This window comes from Leptonychotes weddellii, chromosome 2 (assembly GCF_054177405.1).
Source record: "Leptonychotes weddellii isolate Sample4059 chromosome 2, ASM5417740v2, whole genome shotgun sequence".
Lineage (NCBI taxonomy): Eukaryota > Metazoa > Chordata > Mammalia > Carnivora > Phocidae > Leptonychotes > Leptonychotes weddellii.
Genome location: NC_138370.1, coordinates 113,348,644 through 113,365,960, shown reverse-complemented (window position 1 = coordinate 113,365,960; position 17,317 = coordinate 113,348,644). Strand labels below are relative to the sequence as shown.

General features: G+C 40.7%; 1 protein-coding gene and 2 non-coding genes across 4 annotated transcripts in view; 2 read left to right on the top strand and 1 right to left on the bottom strand.

Moving 5' to 3' along the window:
• Positions 1-13,403, top strand: part of HERC3 (HECT and RLD domain containing E3 ubiquitin protein ligase 3) — a 110,990-nt gene extending 97,587 nt beyond the window's left edge. For both annotated transcript variants that reach the window (XM_081812156.1, XM_081812155.1), the window contains 3 exons: positions 9,191-9,374; positions 9,607-9,709; positions 11,671-13,403. In XM_081812156.1, coding sequence (XP_081668282.1) covers positions 9,191-9,374; positions 9,607-9,709; positions 11,671-11,879 — 496 coding nt within the window. In that variant the 3' untranslated portion in view covers positions 11,880-13,403. The remainder of the gene's footprint in view (positions 1-9,190; positions 9,375-9,606; positions 9,710-11,670) is intronic.
• LOC115939551 (U6 spliceosomal RNA) lies at positions 2,395-2,501 on the bottom strand. The gene has a single exon (XR_004074346.1). It is a non-coding gene; the product is annotated as a U6 spliceosomal RNA (small nuclear RNA).
• LOC115939555 (small nucleolar RNA SNORD21) lies at positions 8,020-8,115 on the top strand. The gene has a single exon (XR_004074351.1). It is a non-coding gene; the product is annotated as a small nucleolar RNA SNORD21 (small nucleolar RNA).
• Positions 13,404-17,317: the final 3,914 nt, after the last annotated feature.

Genomic DNA, 17,317 nt, shown 5'->3' with positions numbered 1-17,317 from the left:
GTGGGAGGATGGGTTAGCCTGGTGGTGGGTATTGAGGACGGCACATTCTGCATGGAGCACTGGGTGTTATGCACAAACAATGAATCATGGAACACTACATCTAAAACTAATGATGTAATGTGTGGAGATTAACATAAGAATAAAAAAATGCAAAAAAAAAAGAGTGCTGTACTTTGTCAAATGCTTTTTCTGCATCTATTGAGAGGATCATATGGTTCTTTTTTTAAAGATTTTATTTATTTGACAGAGAGAGACACAGCGAGAGAGGGAACACAAGCAGGGGGAGTGGGAGAGGGAGAAGCAGGCTTCCCTCTGAGCAGGGAGCCCGATGCAGAGCTTGATCCCAAGACCCTGGGATCATGACCTGAGCCGAAGGTCTTAACAACTGAGCCACCCAGGCACCCCAGGATCATATGATTCTTGTCCTTTCTTTTATTAATGTGATGTGTCACATTGATTGATTTGTGAATGTCAACTACCCTTGCAGCCCAGGAATAAATTCCACTTGGTCATGGTGAATAATCTTTTTAATGTGCTGTTGGATCCTACTGGCTAGTATTTTGGTGAGATTTTTTGCATCCTTGTTCATCAGGGATATTGCTCTGTAATTCTCCATTTTGGTGGGGTCTTTGTCTGGTTTGGGATGAAGGTAATGCTGGCCTTATAGAAAAAGTTTGAAAGTTTTCCTTCCATTTCTATTTTTTGAAACAGCTTCAGAGAACAGGTATTAATTCTTCTTTAAATGTTTGGTAGAATTCCTCTGGGAAGCCATCTGGCCCTAGGCTCTTGTTTGTTGGAAGATTTTTGATTACTGCTTTAATTTCCTTAGTGGTTATGGGTCTGTTCAGGTTTTCTATTTCTGCCTGTTTCAATTTTGGTAGTTTATACATCTCTAGGAATGCATCCATTTCTTCCAGATTGCCTAATTTGTTGGCATATAGTTGCTCATAATATGTTCTTATAATTGTTTGTATTTCTTTGATGTTGGTTGTGAGCTCTCCTTTTTCATTCATGATTTTATTTATTTGGGTCCTTTCTCTTTTCTTTTTGATAAATCTGGCTAGGGGTTTATCAGTCTTACTAGTTCTTTCAAAGAACCAGCTCCTAGTTTTGTTGATCTGTTCTACTGTTCTTTTGGTTTCTATTTCATTGATTTCTGCTCTAATCTTTATTAATTCTCATCTCCTGCATGGTTTAGGCTTTATTTGCTGTTCTTTCTCCAGCTCCTTTAGGTGTTTGGTTGGATTGTATATTTGAGACTTTTCTTCTTTCTTGAGAAAGGCTTGTATTGCTATGTATTTTCCTCTTAAGACCACCTTTGTTGCATCCCAACGGTTTTGAACAGTTGTGTTTTAATTTTCATTTGTTTCTATGAATTTTTAAAATTCCTCTTTAATTTCTTGGTTGACCAATTCATTCTTTAGTAGGATGCTCTTTAGCCTCCAAGTATTTGAGTTCCTTCCAACTTTCCTCTGTGATTGAGTTCAAGTTTCAAAGCATTGTGGTCTGAAAATATGCAGGGAATGATCCCAGTCTTTTGGTACCAGTTGAGACTTGATTTGTGACCCATATGTGATCTGTTCTGGAGAATGTTCCATGTGCACTCGAGAAGAATGTGTTTTCTGTTGCTTCAGGATGGAATGCTCTGAATATATCTGTGAAGTCCATCTGGTCCAGTGTGTCATTCAAAGCTCTTGTTTCTTTGTTGATCTTATGCTTAGATGATCTGTTCATTGCAGTGAGTGGGGTGTTAAACATTCCCTATTATTATTGTATTATTATTATTACTATTAATGTGGTTTTAAAATTTTGTTATTAATTGGTTTAGATAATTGGCTGCTCCCAAGTTAGGAGCATAAATATTTACAATTGTTAGATTTTCTTGTTGGATTTTAATTATGATATAGTATCCCTCTTCATCTCTTATTATAGTCTTTGGTTTAAAATCTAATTTGTCTGATATAAGGATTGCTACTCCAGCTTTCTTTTGATGTCCATTAGCATGATAAATGGTTCTCCACCCCCTCATTTCAATCTGGAGGTGTCTTTGGGTCTAAAATGAGTCTCTTGTAGGGCGCCTGGGTGGCTCAGTTGGTTGAGCGACTGCCTTCGGCTCAGGTCACGATCCTGGAGTCCCGGGATCGAGTCCCGCATCGGGCTCCCTGCTCGGCGGGGGGTCTGCTTCTCCCTCTGACCCTCTTCCCTCTCGTGCTCTCTGTCTCTCATTCTCTCTCTCTCAAATAAATAAATAAAATCTTTAAAAAAAAATAAAAAAATAAAATGAGTCTCTTGTAGACAGAATATCAATGGGTCTTGCTTTTTTATCCAGTCTCTTACCCTGTGTCTTTTGATTAGAGCATTTAGTGCATTTACAATCAGAGTAACTATTGAAAGAAAAATATGGAATGCTTCACAAATTTCCCTGTCATCCTTGCATAGGGGCCATGCTAATATGCTCTGTATCATTCTGGTTTTAGTATGTGTGCTGCCAAAGTGAGCACGCTATGTTTTCTTCTAGAAGTTTTATAACTTTAAGTTTTAGACCATGTTCCTTATTGAGTTAGCTTTTATAATGGTGTGAGGTATATGGATATATACCTTTTGCATATGGTATTGTGTTGATCCAGCACCGTTTATTGAAAACACTCTGTTGAATTGCAAAGTTGTTGAGAATTAATTGACCTTATTTGTGTGGGGTTATTTCTGGGCTTTTTGATTCTTTTGCATTGATTTATATGTCTCTCCTTTCATCAACACTACACTTGAAAACTGTAACTTTATAATAAGTCATGAAATTAGGTAATGTTCAGTTCTCTAACTTTGTTCTTTTTCAAAATTGTTTTGGCTCTTCTAGTTACTTTACCTTTCTATATTAATTTCTGCATCAGCTTAGCAAACTTTTTTAAAGACCCTTACTAGAGTTTGAATTCAGACTTTTAAAAACCATTGACAATGGATATAGTACTTGCTTTTTTAAAATTTATGTGTTTTAAAATGTCACTTCATTTAAAATGTCTCATTTTGCAGACTTTATGGACTCTAGTATATAATTGAGGCTGCAGTAACACAGAATTGTGAATAATGTAGATGAGCTATCATGTTGTGAAACCTTGATCTCAGCATATTGTAATTTCTCATGTAGCTGTCACATTGGAAATGAAAGAATCAAGGCAGGGCAGAGGGAGGGCACTTAGGTGAGGTGGTTGGGAGCACATTCAGACATCTGGCTTCAAGTTCTGTCCCTGCCCATGTACTAGCTGTTTGTCTTGGATTTAGTTCTGAAATTGGAATAATGACAATTTACTTGAGAATTTTTGACAATGGAAAATAATTGAAAATTTATCTCTGCAATCTCAAAAAGCTGTTGTTTTAAAAAGTGTGTGTATTTATTTTTATTGGGACATAATTCTCATACCATTCACTCAAAGGGTAGTTTTGAATATTCACTGATACAGTGTGTATCTAAGAATTTATTGCTGTGACTAGCACCTAATACACTTTATAACTGTTAATGATCATTATAAAAGAAAAGAATGTGTTTAGAGCAATACTAATTGACATACAGAGATTAAAGTCTCTGTATGAGTTTGCTAGGGTTGCTATCACAATGTACCACACACTAAGTGGCTTAATGATTTATTGTCTCAGTTTAAGAACAAAGTGTTGGCAAGGTTGATTCCTCCTGAGGCTTCTCTCCTTGGCTTGCAGATGGCCATCTTCTCCTTTTGTCTCTTCCCATTGTCTTCCCTCTGTGCATGTTTCTGTGTCCAAATTTTCCCTTCTTATAAGGACACCAGTCATGTTGGATTAGGGCTCAGCCTGATGATCTGATTTTAACTTGATTACCTCTGTAAAGATCCTATATCTAAATAAGGTCACCTTCTGAGGCACTGGGGGTTAGAACTTCAATATATGAATTTTAGGGGGACACAGTCCAACTCATAACACTCCATCCTCCAGTCTCCAAAAGTCATGTCCTTTTCACCTATAAAATACATTCACTCTATTCCAACATCCCCCAAAGTCTTAACCCATTCCAGCATCAACTCTAAGTCCAAAGTCTCATTCATGATGGTTAATTTTAGGTGTCAACTTGGCTGGGTTATGGGGTAGTTAGATATTTGGTCATATGTCTGTTAGGGTGTCTCTGGATGAGGTTAACATTTGAATGGGAAATTGAGTAAAGCAGATTGCTGTCCCTGATGTGCGTGGGTCTCATCAGTTGAAGGCCTGAACAGAACAAAAAGGCTGAGTAAGAGGTGCTCCTCCGGCCTGACTGCCTTTGAGCTGGGACATCAGTTTTTTCCTGTCTACAGACTGAAGCATCAGCCCTTCCTGAGTCTCATGCCTGTTTGCCTTTGCACTAGTAGAACTACACCAATGGCTCTCCTGGGTCTGCAGCTTGCTGACTGCAGATATCGGGGCTTGTCTGCCTACATTTATATACATGTATGTGCACCCCCCACACACACATAACCCTACTGGTTCTGTTTCTCTGGAGAACCTTGGCTAATATATCCTGTAAATATCATCTGAATCAGGTATGGGTGAGACTCAGAGTTTGATTAATCCTGAGGTAAAATTCTTCCACCGCTGTGAAGACAGACAAGTTATCTGCTTCCAAATATGATCATGGGCATGGGCATAGGATGGACATTTCCACTGTAAAAGGGAGACATCAGGAGAAAAGAGGTCATAGGTCCCAAGCAAGTCTTTGACCTAGCAGGGAAAATTTCACTGGATTTTGAGGTTTGGAGAATAATCCTCTTTGGGTCTAGGCTGTGTCCTCTGGCCCACAGAGGTGGTGGCCCTACTCCGGGGCCAGGAAGTTACTGGCCCTGGTTCCTCAACCTGTGCCCGTGGTGGCAGAGAGAAGCTCACTGGACTCTGATTTGCCTTTGGGACCATTTTTCCCTTGTCTTAAAAGATAACACCTGTTTACAGCCAGTTGGTTCTGTAGGCTCATTGCATACCAGTAGAATCCCAGAAATCCAATAGCCGCCCTTTGTTTTGTCCAGCTCTGCCTCTTTGGTGCAAACTGGCAGTGTTTCTATTCTTGAATTTTTTTTTTTTTTTAAACTTTGTTGGCTTTCCAGGCAATTCATGGGGGTCCAAGTCATTAGACAAGAGGGTTCTCCACAGATCTTTCCTGGATAACCACATTTCTATTCCTAGCTTCTGCTGAGATGATTGATAGGATTCATGAATCCATGTGCTTGATCTCTTCAGCAAACAATTTTTCAGCCATACCCTTGGCCCTGTTTCCAGAGGGTTGTTATCTGGGTAGGCTAAGAATTTTCCAAACCTTGGAGTTCTAATTCCTTTCCGCTTAACAATTCCTCCTTCAATTTATCCCTTTCCTTTTTCATTTTACTATGAGCAGTATGAAGAAACTAGACCACACCTTCAGTACTTTGCTAGGAAATCTCCTGAGCTGAATATCCAAGTTTATCACTTACAAGTTCTCCAAAACACTAGAACACAATTTGGCCAAGTTCTTTGCCACTTTATAACAAGAGTTCCTTTCCTCTAATTTCCAATAAATAACATGTTCCCCATTTCCATCTGCGACTTCACCAGAAGCATTTTAATATTCATATTTCTTGCCAAATTCTGTTTATGATGTATGTTTATTTTCTGACAACACAAGCTTTCTCCACAGCTCTCTTCTTTTCGTTCGGAGCCTTCATCAGGATCTCCTTTGCTGTTTCTATCAACTGTCTCTTCAAGGCAGTATAGGCTTTTTCTATCAACTGTCTCTTCAAGGCAGTATAGGCTTTTTCTATTAACTGCCTCAGAACTCTGACAGTCTCTACCTGTTACCCAATTCCACAGTCATTCTACACTTACAGGTCGTTGCTATTATAGTATCCCGCTTTCTGGTACCAAAATCTGTATTAGGCTTCGAGATGTATATGTGCAAGACAGAACTAGTAGGAGGTGGTGTGTGCGTGTGCGCACACGTGTGCTTATGTACGTAAATGCAAGCAGACCAGGCCCAGGATCTGCAGTCGGCAGGCTGCAGACCCAGGAGAGTGGTTGTAGTTCTAGTGCAAAGGCAAGCAGCCTTGAGACTCGGGAAGGGCTGATGCTTCTCTTACAGTCTGGAGGCAGGAAAATACTGATGGCCCAGCTCAAAGGCAACATATATGTGTGTATATACATACATATATAGAGAAAGAAAGAAAGACAGAAAGAGATACTAATCGTTGGGTACTGCTCACGTGATTGTGAGGCTGCCAAGTTGGGAATCTTCAGGGCAGGCTGGCAGGCTGAAAATTCTGGCAGGAATGAATGTTGCAGTCTGGAGGCCAGATTCCTTCCTCTTTGGAGGATGTGGAGGACCTCAGGCTTTTAAGGCCCTTAACTGATTGGGTGAGGGCCACCCACAATATGAAGACTAATCTGCTTTACTCAGAGTCTATGGATTCAAATATTAATCCTATCTAAAAAATACCTTCACTGGGCACCTGGGTGGCTCAGTTGGTTAAGCGACTGCCTTCAGCTCAGGTCATGATCCCGGAGTCCCGGGATCGAGTCCCGCATCGGGCGGGCTCCCTGCTCAGCAGGGAGTCTGCTTCTCCCTCTGACCCTTCCCCCTCTCATGTGCTCTCTGTCTCTCATTCTCTCTCCCTCAAATAAATAAATAAAATCTTAAAAAAATAAAAAATAAAAAATACCTTCACAGCGCCATCTTGACTGGTGTTTGACTAAGTAACTGGCTACCGTAGCCTAGCCAAGTCCACACATAAAATTAACCATCACCGTCTACAGTAAAAAATCATCCTGATGGTGCTTCTCTTAGGCAGTTGTACCAGGAAAACCCTCTTCGTTTTATCCAATGGGTTTTAGGAAAGTAGTACACTGAATGCGGTGTAAGAAACTTTCAGCATCTGTGGTTAAGATGTACAATAATCTTTCTGTATTAGTGGCTTTTATTTTAAAAACTCAACATTGGGGCACCTGGGTGGCTCAGTCGTTGAGCGTCTGCCTTTGGCTCAGGTCATGATCCCGGGGTCCTGGGATCGAGCCCCACATTGGGCTCCCTGCTCTGCCGGAAGCCTGCTTCTCCCTCTCCCACTCCACCTGCTTGTGTTCCCTCTCTCGCTCGCTCTCTCTCTCTGTCAAATAAATAAATAAAAATCTTAAAAAAAAAAAAACACTCAACATTTACCCCATCTTAGAGATGAGAAAAGAAAGGCTTAGTAGTTAGCACAGGGGACATGGCGGAGCCTGCATTTGAATCCCTTCTGCTTCACTTCTCCGCTGTCCAACTGCCTGTTGGTTAGTTAGGGGTGAGATGGTGGTCGTGGAAGAAGTGTTTGCTTGGAGGAAACCTAAGATGTTCAAGGGGAGTTTTACGAAGTAGGATATTATGGTGAAGGATAAGTAGAAAGGATCTGTCTTCATAATGTCAGATTTATTTAATTTTTAGGAAAAAAATTTAAAATACAGAAAAGTACAGACTAAAATGACAGACATCTTTGTATGTATGAACCAAAGTAAACAGTATTTGCTTCAGTTTTGTAATAAAAGAAAACAATGACCGAGATTCCTGTGCCTCCTCTTACTTCCTTCCCTCTCGTCCACCCTCCTCTCTCACCCAGGCAAAACACTGATGAATTCGATGCCGGTTCTTTCTTGATTTTATACTTTTGTAATGTGTATATTAAGACCAATTAATTAATGCTTTTATTTTTAAAAATTAACCCACATTTCTTACCTACACCACATATACAATTTCATTCATAATAAACAAAGTCTTATAGCCATAAACCATTCAGTAATAATTGCTAATATTTACAAAGCAGCCCTGGTTCTGAGACCTTTACATGTATTTACGCATTTAATTTTTGTAATAGTCCCATGGGTTATATATACTCTTATTTTTCCCATTTTACAGATGAAGGGATTGAGGCACAGAGAGCTTAAATAACTTACCCAAGGGTCACAAGATATAAGTAGCAGGGCCACTGCCCCTTACAGACAGTATTGTTATAAATGTTAAAAAAAAAAAACACTGAATGATGATACCGCACTAACTGAGCAGTCAGTAGTTGGTCCTTTGGTTGCATATGATGCAGTTAATTGATTCAAGATGGGACTGATGGCAGGGAAAGAAAACTGTAGAAAAACAACTTATGTAAATGCTATCATAGTGTACTTAACAATCAAACACTTGGGTTTCACTCAAACATTGTTCTTGAGATTCTGTTCGTTTTGATAAATATGGGCCTGGTTAATTCCATTAAAATAATGTGCTTTATGGTTTCTGTCTTATGATCGTACCATCTTCTTTTGGTCCATTCTCATATTAATGGATATTCAGTTTTGTGTCTTCCATTCTCTATATTACAAGAAAATGCTGCAGTGAACATCTGTGTACTTGTGCACTCAGGTGAGAGCCTGTCTGGGCCCACTCCCCTGGTAGGGGAGTAGCTCAGTTAAAGGGTATTTACATTTTCAGCTTTTCCAGGTATTGGCAACTTATTCTCCCAGATGTTACGTCTCAGTTCACAGTTGACATTCGCGCTAGGGAGAGACCGAATGCATACAGACAATGGCCAGACCATATGTAAAAATAGAACTCTGACCTGCAGCCTGCAGACACCTGCCCAGGAAGCCAGCCCCTTATCTACAATAAGCAGCCCAGGAAACCAGCTTGCTGTGAGTCAGACTTGCAGGAAGTCACTGTCTTAATTTGCATTTGACTGATTACTAATGAGATGGAGCCCATTGTATAAGACAGTCCTTTCCAGAAAGGAGTTATGAAATTACCTTTTAGAATAGGTGAGGATTCCAGTAGCACATGGTTTAACTTTACTCGTTTCTGAAGAGAAGGGAGGAAGCCTAGAATCGTTATCTTAGACTTTTTCTTTAAGCAGAAAAAGTCTGTATTTTTTTCCAAACTAAATTTTAAGGAGAACAGTAAGCGAGATGAAAACTGGAGCTCCTCAAGTAAAATGAAGTCAGTAGTATGGTTCCACGTGCCTGGCCGCCTCCCCTTCCTGCCTGTCTTCCCTGCCCCTAGATCACCTGAAACGCTGGTGGAATCCTCGGGCTGGCTGATAGGCTCCGGGATGCCTCCTGGCGCGAGAATTTGACGAAATCCCATTTTTCATCTCTCTACACCCAGAACCTCTACAAGACTTGGGGCTGACTGTATTCTGTTTCTTTGGTCTTCTGGCAGGCAGGAGTTCGTGGATGCTTACGTGAATTACGTCTTCCAGCTCTCAGTTCACGAATGGTACACAGCCTTCTCCAGTGGCTTCCTAAAGGTTTGTGGTGGCAAGGTGCTTGAGCTCTTCCAGCCCTCCGAACTACGGGCTATGATGGTGGGGAACAGCAACTACAACTGGCAGGAACTGCAAGAGGTGAGTAGAGACCGGACTGTCTTTCCCTCCGAGGAAGCAGCCATGGCCTGGCCGGGTGGGCCCAGAGCCTGGTCTCTTTCCAGGCGGTCTGTGCTTGAGGAGCAATTGGAGGCCTCCTTATCTCATTGGTTATTTCTTACTCTCAACCGCAAACGGTGCACAAATGTATGTCCTCTATAATATTCTTCTTCTCTAAGATAGGTTTTTTTTTCTATTTGTCTTTTTTGGGCAGACTGCCATCTACAAGGGTGATTACTCAGCCACACATCCCACTGTGAAACTATTTTGGGAAACATTTCATGAGTTTCCATTGGAAAAGAAGAAGAAGTTTCTCTGTAAGTATCAGTCATGTTAACATGGTGTTTGTCCACATGTTAGTGTTGCATATGGTGGAGGATGATATACCCCGTAGGTTAAGGTCAACTCTTAAATGAAAAAGAGTAAGTGAGGGGAATATATTTCCACTTCTTTTCTTAATGAGATCTTAGGCAAACATAGGTCGTACTTCCGTATTTGTTGCCTGATAGGATGTGTTGCATGAAAGAAAGAAAAGAAGCATTTCACTGATTTTCAATTGCTTTAGAAATATTAGTTATTTTATATGTGAGTATGATAAAATATTACGTTGATAAAATCTAAATGGATTAACTTCCCTTATCTCCCTAGGCTTTTGAAAAATTTACAGTGTCCGCTACAGATGTAACTGGGGAGATATGATTTACAATAGCTTTACTGAGATATGATCCACAAAGCATACAATTCACCCAATTAAAATGTATAATTCAGTGGTTTTTAGTATATTCACAGAAATGTGATACTATCAATAATTTTTAGAACATGTTCATCACCTCAAGAAGAAACCTTGAACTCATTAGCAATCATTCCCCATTTCCTCCCAGCCTCTCACCCCACCCGACCCCCACTTACCAATCTGTTTTCTGGCTCTGTGGATGTGCCTATTTTGGACATTTCACATAAATGGAATCATACAATATATGGTCCTTTGTGACTGGCTAGGTGACATTTGAGAAGGGTAATACACTTGGAAAGGAGAATGAAACCTAGTTTACATGAACACGTTCAGCCTTTCAAAAATAGTTTTAGTCTTTGTGTCTGTATCTAATCAGGGTCAGAAATTTGCCAGTGAATAGTATAAAATTTTTATCTGTATAAAATAAAACAACATGATTTGAAAGGCAGTCCCTTTTGCTTTAAAGCATGAGCATATATTAATATTAATGCAAGGTGTACTCCCAGATTCTACTGCTCCCACAGAGTGAGGATGAGAGAAGTGGGGGGAGGGGCGGGCTTATACAAGAATGTTTTAAAAAAGCCCTGCTTCTCCTCTGCTTAGTTCCATTGGCTCTTGAGAATCAGTGGCATATAAGTCAAATGACAGGTTAAGGTTTGTCAAGGGAACTCGTAGGGCTGTACCAACCAAGAGGAGCATAGTCATGGAGATTTCCTTGAAAGACATTTTTCTGTTCAGAGATCATTAGACTTGTGGAAATTTTTAGTAACTCTGCAGATATTGGCAAGAATGTTTATATACCACAGCCTCAGGTAATAGGTTTTTTGAAAATGCTCCTTAACCAATGATTTGTTTGTAGTAATTTCCAGCAATTTAACTCTGAGGTTATGTAGTGCTAGAAAACATGGAAAGACGGCTGTGTTGGTCGCTCTCTCTTTTTTTCTTTTGCCAAGTCACAGTGTGTTACAAGAGTGAAATGTCTAACATAACATCATGGTCAGCTCTTTTGGTTTAAGAAAATTAGGGAAAGGAACAAACAGATCCCAAGTGGATATTCACTAGCTCAGGAGGGGTATACACACTAGACCCTTGGCCAGAGGAGACCTTGAGGTCCCACAGATGATGGTCTTCTTCCTGGCTTCCCCCTGAAGTCAGCTCTTCTTTTCCTCTCTGATTTTGTGACAGCTCATAACATTTATGAGGACATACATTTGATTGAGGCCATTTTTTATTTGAGGGCATCTTTCATTTGGACGGGTGGTTTGTGTCCGTGTATAATCAGGGTCTGAAATGAACTAGTAAAAAACAGAATTTTTATCCATATAAAACAACAACAACAAAAAACACCCCAGGATTTGAAATGCAATCTCTTTTGCTTTATAAGAACAAGCATAGATGAGTATTCATGCAGTACATAATGGCACATAAAAGTGTACTTCTCAGGCGAGCCACAGGGTGTCACGCCTCCCCCTCCTTTCCGTGGAGGGCTGCCGAGTGCTGCTCCTCAGCGGCTTGGCTCGTCATGTCCTTTCCCTTTCTCCTCAGTGTTCCTGACGGGCAGCGACCGCATTCCCATCTACGGCATGGCGAGCCTGCAGATCGTCATCCAGTCCACAACCAGCGGGGAGGAGTACCTGCCCGTGGCCCACACTTGCTACAACCTTCTCGATCTCCCCAAATACAGCAGCAAAGAGATCCTGAGCACACGGCTGACCCAGGCCCTTGACAACTATGAAGGGTTTAGTTTGGCTTGAGGCGCCCCAGCGTGCCCCAGATTTCCCTCCCTTCCTCAGTGTCCACATGGAGGCCCATACAGAAAACCATGGGGAAGGGAGTTCTATTTTTTTATTGTCTAAGTGGGTTGGGACTTTTGAATCCTGAACCTGGTTGATGTGTTTCTGGGCTTGTGAGCAGTAGGCAACCTTTTTGAAAAATCAGGGGTTGGGGACGGGGGTGAAAAATTGGCATTTTTGTTTTTAAACCAAATTACCTAGTAGTGGTCCTGGCACTTGTGAATATGTTGCATTCTGCTGGAGAAAATGGCAGTGGGTTTTTAACCTCTTATTTCCCAAATGTCTCTCTCAGCCCTGCTGTTTGCTCACAGTGCTTCCTGTCCTCCTCATTCCTCTGCAAGAATGATTTTGACTGATGCGTCCTTTCTCACGTGCACGTGCAGGACAGCTCCTCTCTCTGCAGACTTGGACATGCTCCTGGCTTGTTGCAGCCCTACTCTAAGGACTGAGGAGGCAAGGACTACTTTAGAAAGTCCCAAATATAGCAAGCTGAATCTGGGTCCATTATTTTGGCTGAACTCTGGAGAATTAAGGGGAGCCTTTATGAACACATCTTGCTTTAAAAAGAAGTTATCAAGGGAGTAGCAATCTCCCCTTGGCCCTGCCTATTCCTGGACCTACTTAAAGATGTGCAGAGCAGCTTAGCATTGCAGCTGAGCCGAATTTTGTTTTGTTGTTCAGCCAAGTCCCTTCGGCAATAAGGTGAGGTGATAGACTCCTACTCCTTTGGTTATCTCGCTTTTGGAGCAAGTTGCATTAATTTTTTTAAGAGTGTCTTCTCCAAGGAAAGTAGAAATAATACACTTCTTGTTCTCTTTCCCTATCAATTTATGCCCTCTGCCTCTTTCTCTTTCCTTCCTCTCCTTCCCTTTCTCTCTTCCCATCCAATTGACATGGGAAGACCTTCAACTCACTTCATCCCATTGTTACCTGATTTAATGCTCCCTTCCTCTTCTAGTGGATGCATGCAGTCTATTTTTTTAATTTCTATTTAAATTGCAAAGTTTCTATTTTTTTTTTCTTTTCCCTAATTGCTAACACTTAAGGACATTCTTTACTATGGGACTTTTGTTTATTGCATTTGAAATGTTTGTTTACAGTGGGATTTCAGGGGGGATTGTGTTTAGAGCAAATATATGTATCAAAAATAACGACATGCTCAACCTTCTTCATCATGGGATAAGAAAATTCTACATGATCAAAGAATCCATGTCAGCCTAATTTTAAATTCCTAGTCACTAGAGGAAAGACTTATTTATATAAAATGAAGTATTTATGAACCGTGATACAGCATCAGATCTCAATGAAGGATGTAGATTTTTGCTTTTTTTTTGTTTTTAAAACTTATTTCAATTGCTAAATTGGTAGTTTTTTCAGTCTTTATAATACAAGATTAAAAAAGATATAGTTATATGAAATGTTTATTTTCTATGTGTGTGCATATAGTTCAATATAATGCAATAAATTTGGTGTTTTAACTTAAAACTATTTCTTATTGTATTTGCAGAATGGGTAGCTTGCTTTCAGTAGAATTATCTACTCAAGTAATATAAGGTCAAATTTGGTTCCAGTAATAAGAAAGACCAAGCAGTAGGGAAATGGAGAAGAGAGCAGGGGCAGGATCCAAGGTAGGGGGAACAGGTAGCCTGACAGATGGATGGGATTTCTGAAGGTTGTGATGGGTGAAAAGACATTTCACATGGAGGGGAAGGGCCAGGAACAATTTGAAGAGAGCATCAGAGGAAATAGAATAATGGTAAATAAGATGGGGGGGGGCAGGTAGGGAGAAGGTAGCTTTGGGGTTGAGGAACCAGGCTAAGCAATGGAACTTGAGTTGGTAGCCAAGCAAGATTTGTCAAAATGTTCAGAACTTTGGAGTGAGGGTAGAAGGGAGTGATAGGACTTAATTCGGTTTAAGAAGAAAACCAGATGGGGGTACATTTGGAGGAATTAGTCCTTTCCATTCTGAGAGCAGTGAGAGTGGCAGCAGTAGAAGCAGAAGAGTGCATGGAAGGAGGATCTAAAATGGTAGCACAGGAAGACCCTCAACTCACCTCCTCCATGGACACACCAAGTCTATACCGATCTGTAGAGCGGTTCCTCCTGAAAAACAACTGAGGGCTGACTGAACAATCCTGTACAACAAGGGTTGGAGGGACCACATAGACAATGGCAGGAGACATGGTAACAAGAACCCCAATCCCAATGCTGTGAACTGCAGTGGGGGGAGGGAGACTAAGGGACTGTGAGCAGATTTGTCTGTCCTGGGGGACAGAAAAACTTAATGGCTTAAAAGGGCAACTAGAATATAAAGAAACTAACTCTTCACCAGTGGGATGTTGGAGAAGCTGGTGAGAACCACTGTTTTTGTTCCCCCTCCACCTTGACAGCACAGAAAGCGGCAGAGTCTGGGTGCCTTAAGCATCCCACTGCCCTCAGCAGGCCCTGGGCCCCTAGACCACACCAGCCCTAACCACCCTGGGGCACAGAAAAAAAAAACAAAACATGGTTTAAAGAGCAACTGGAATATAAAGGATCCAGCACTTAGAGCTCTACCAAACAGTTGGGGAGCTGCAGAATGCACTTGGGTCTGAGAGGCAGGTGAATACTATAGTTTACATCTCCCCTCCACCTTGATAGTGCAGCTGGAAGCAAGATCTGGGCCATCCCCTAAAGGAGACTGCACAAGGTGGCCCCAGTACAGCATAGCTGGGACACCCCTGAACACCACCCACCATAGCTACAGCTGTCTCACCAAGGTGCAAAGCATCCCAGAACACTCCAGTCCCACACCTACTTTGGCTCAAGTTGTCTTGCCAGAACCCCGGGGAAGGAGTGCCCCAAGACCTCCCAGCCTGGCACACCACAGTTCCAGTTATCACACATCTAAGTACTCCCAGTGTGGATTACCCTGGGAGCCCTTTGCATAAGCCTTTATCCACTTTGGCTCTGGTTGCGCCCTGTGCAGAGTGCCCTGAGAGCCTCCTCCCCCAGTACCCCCATACCCACTTCAGCTCTAGCCATCCCACCAGGACTGCCCCAGTGCTGAGTGCCTTAGGGCCCCTGGCCTGAACCTGTTACAGCTCTAGCCAGCTAACCAAAGTCAACAGGCATGGGATGACCATACACAAGGCCATTCCTTCAAGTCTTGGAGAAGCTGCTATTCTGCCTAATTCATAGAAATACAGCAAGTCAAACAAAATGAGGAGAAAGGAATATCCTCCAAATGAAAGAACAAGACAAACCCTCAGAAAAAAATAAAATGAAGATAAGCAACCTACCTGATACAGTGTTCAAAGTAATGGTCATAACGATGGTCATTGGACTTCAGAGAAGAATGGATGAGTGGGCTTTCAACAAAGAAATGAACCAATCACAGTTGAAGAATATAATAACTGAAGTGAAGAATACACTAGAGGGAATCATCAGTAGATTGGAGGATGCAAAGAATGGATCAGCAATCTGAAAGACAAGATAATGGAAAGCATGCAAGCTGAACATTAAAAAGAAAACAAAAGTGGATAGGTTAAGGGATCTCTATGATAGTGTGAAGTGTACTAACCTGCACATTATAGAAGTCTCAGAAAAAGAAAGAGAGGGGGAGAGAGACAGAAAACTTGAGTAATAGCTGAAAACTTCTCTCATCTTGGGAAGGAAATAGACATCTAGATCCAGGAAACACAGAGAACCCCAAACAAGATGAACCCAAGGAGATCCACACCAAGACACACAATAATTAAAATGACAAAGATTAAAGATAAAGACACACTCTAAAATGCAGCAAGAGAGAAACAACTAGTTATGTACAAGGGAAACCCCATAAGGCTATCAGCTGATTTTCAGTGGAAACTGTAAGCTAGAAGTAAATGGCATGATATATTCCAAGTGCTGAAAGGAAAAAACTACAACCAAGAATATTCTACCTGGGAAGATGATCATTCAGAATTGAAGGAGGGATAAGGAGTTTCTCAGGCATACATCAGATAAAGGAGTTCATCACTACTAAACCAGTCTTACTAGAAATGTTCAAGGGATTCTTTAAGTGAAAAAGAAAAGGTCATAATTAAAAGAAAATTGTGAAAAGAAAAAAAATGAGTAAAAACAAACATATAGTAAAGGTAGTATATCAATCATTTCTAAAACTAGTGTGAAGGTGAAAAGACAAAAGTAGTAAAATCGATATTTAAAAAAATTAGGGACTCATAAAACAAAAATGTAAAATATGACATATAAATAAAATGTGGACATGAGGAGTAGAAATCTAGTTCTTTGAGAATTTGTTTAAACTTAAGTGACCATCAACTTTAGACTGCTATATACTTAGGATGTTATATATGAACCTCATGGTAATGACATACCAGCAAACTCTGATACACCAAAAAATAAAGAGAAAGGAATCCAAGCGTAATACTAAAGTCATCAATTACAAGAGAAGAGAAGAAGGAAGGAACAGAGAAAAACTACAAAAATGAGAAAACAGTTAACAAAATGGCAATAAGTATGTACCTACCAATAATTAAATGGCCTAAATGCTCTGATCAAAAGACATAGGGTAACTGAATGGATTAAAAAAAACAAGACCCATCTATATGCTGCCTACAAAAGACTTGCTTTGGACTTAATGACACATACAGACTAAAAGTAAAGGGATGGCAAAAGATATTCCAGGCAAATGGAGGTGAAGAAAAGCTGGGATAAGCAATATTTATATTAGACAAAAGAGACTTTAAAACAAAGACAGGAGACAAAGAAGGGCATTACATAATGATAAAGGGATCAATCTGAGAGAATATATAACAGTTATGAGTATCTATGCACTCAAAATTGGAGCCCCTGAATACATAAAGCAAATATTAACAGACATAAAGGGAGAAATTGTCAGTAATACAATAGTAGCAAGAGACTTTAACACCTGATTTACATCAATAGATCATCCGGACAGAAAATCAATAAAGAAGTAGTGGCTTTGAATGACAGACTAGATGGAGTTAACAGAAATACAGTACTTTCCATCTCAAAGTAGCAGAATACACATTCTTTTCAAGTGCACATGGAACATTCTCCAGGATAGATCACATGTTAGGCTACAAAACAAGTCTCAATAAATTTAAGAATACTGGGGCACCTGGGTGGCTCAGTCGTTAAGCATCTGCCTTCGGCTCAGGTCATGATTCCAGGGTCCTGGGATCAAGCCCCGCATCAGGCTCCCTGCTCAGGGGGAAGCCTGCTTCTCCCTCTCCCACTCCCCCTGCTTGTGTTCCCTCTCTCGCTGTGTCTCTCTCTGTCAAATCAATAAAATCTTAAAAAAAAAAAAAATTTAAGAATACTGAAATCATATCAACCATCTTTTGTGACCACAACCGTATTAAACTAGAAATCAGTTACAAGGAAAAAAAACC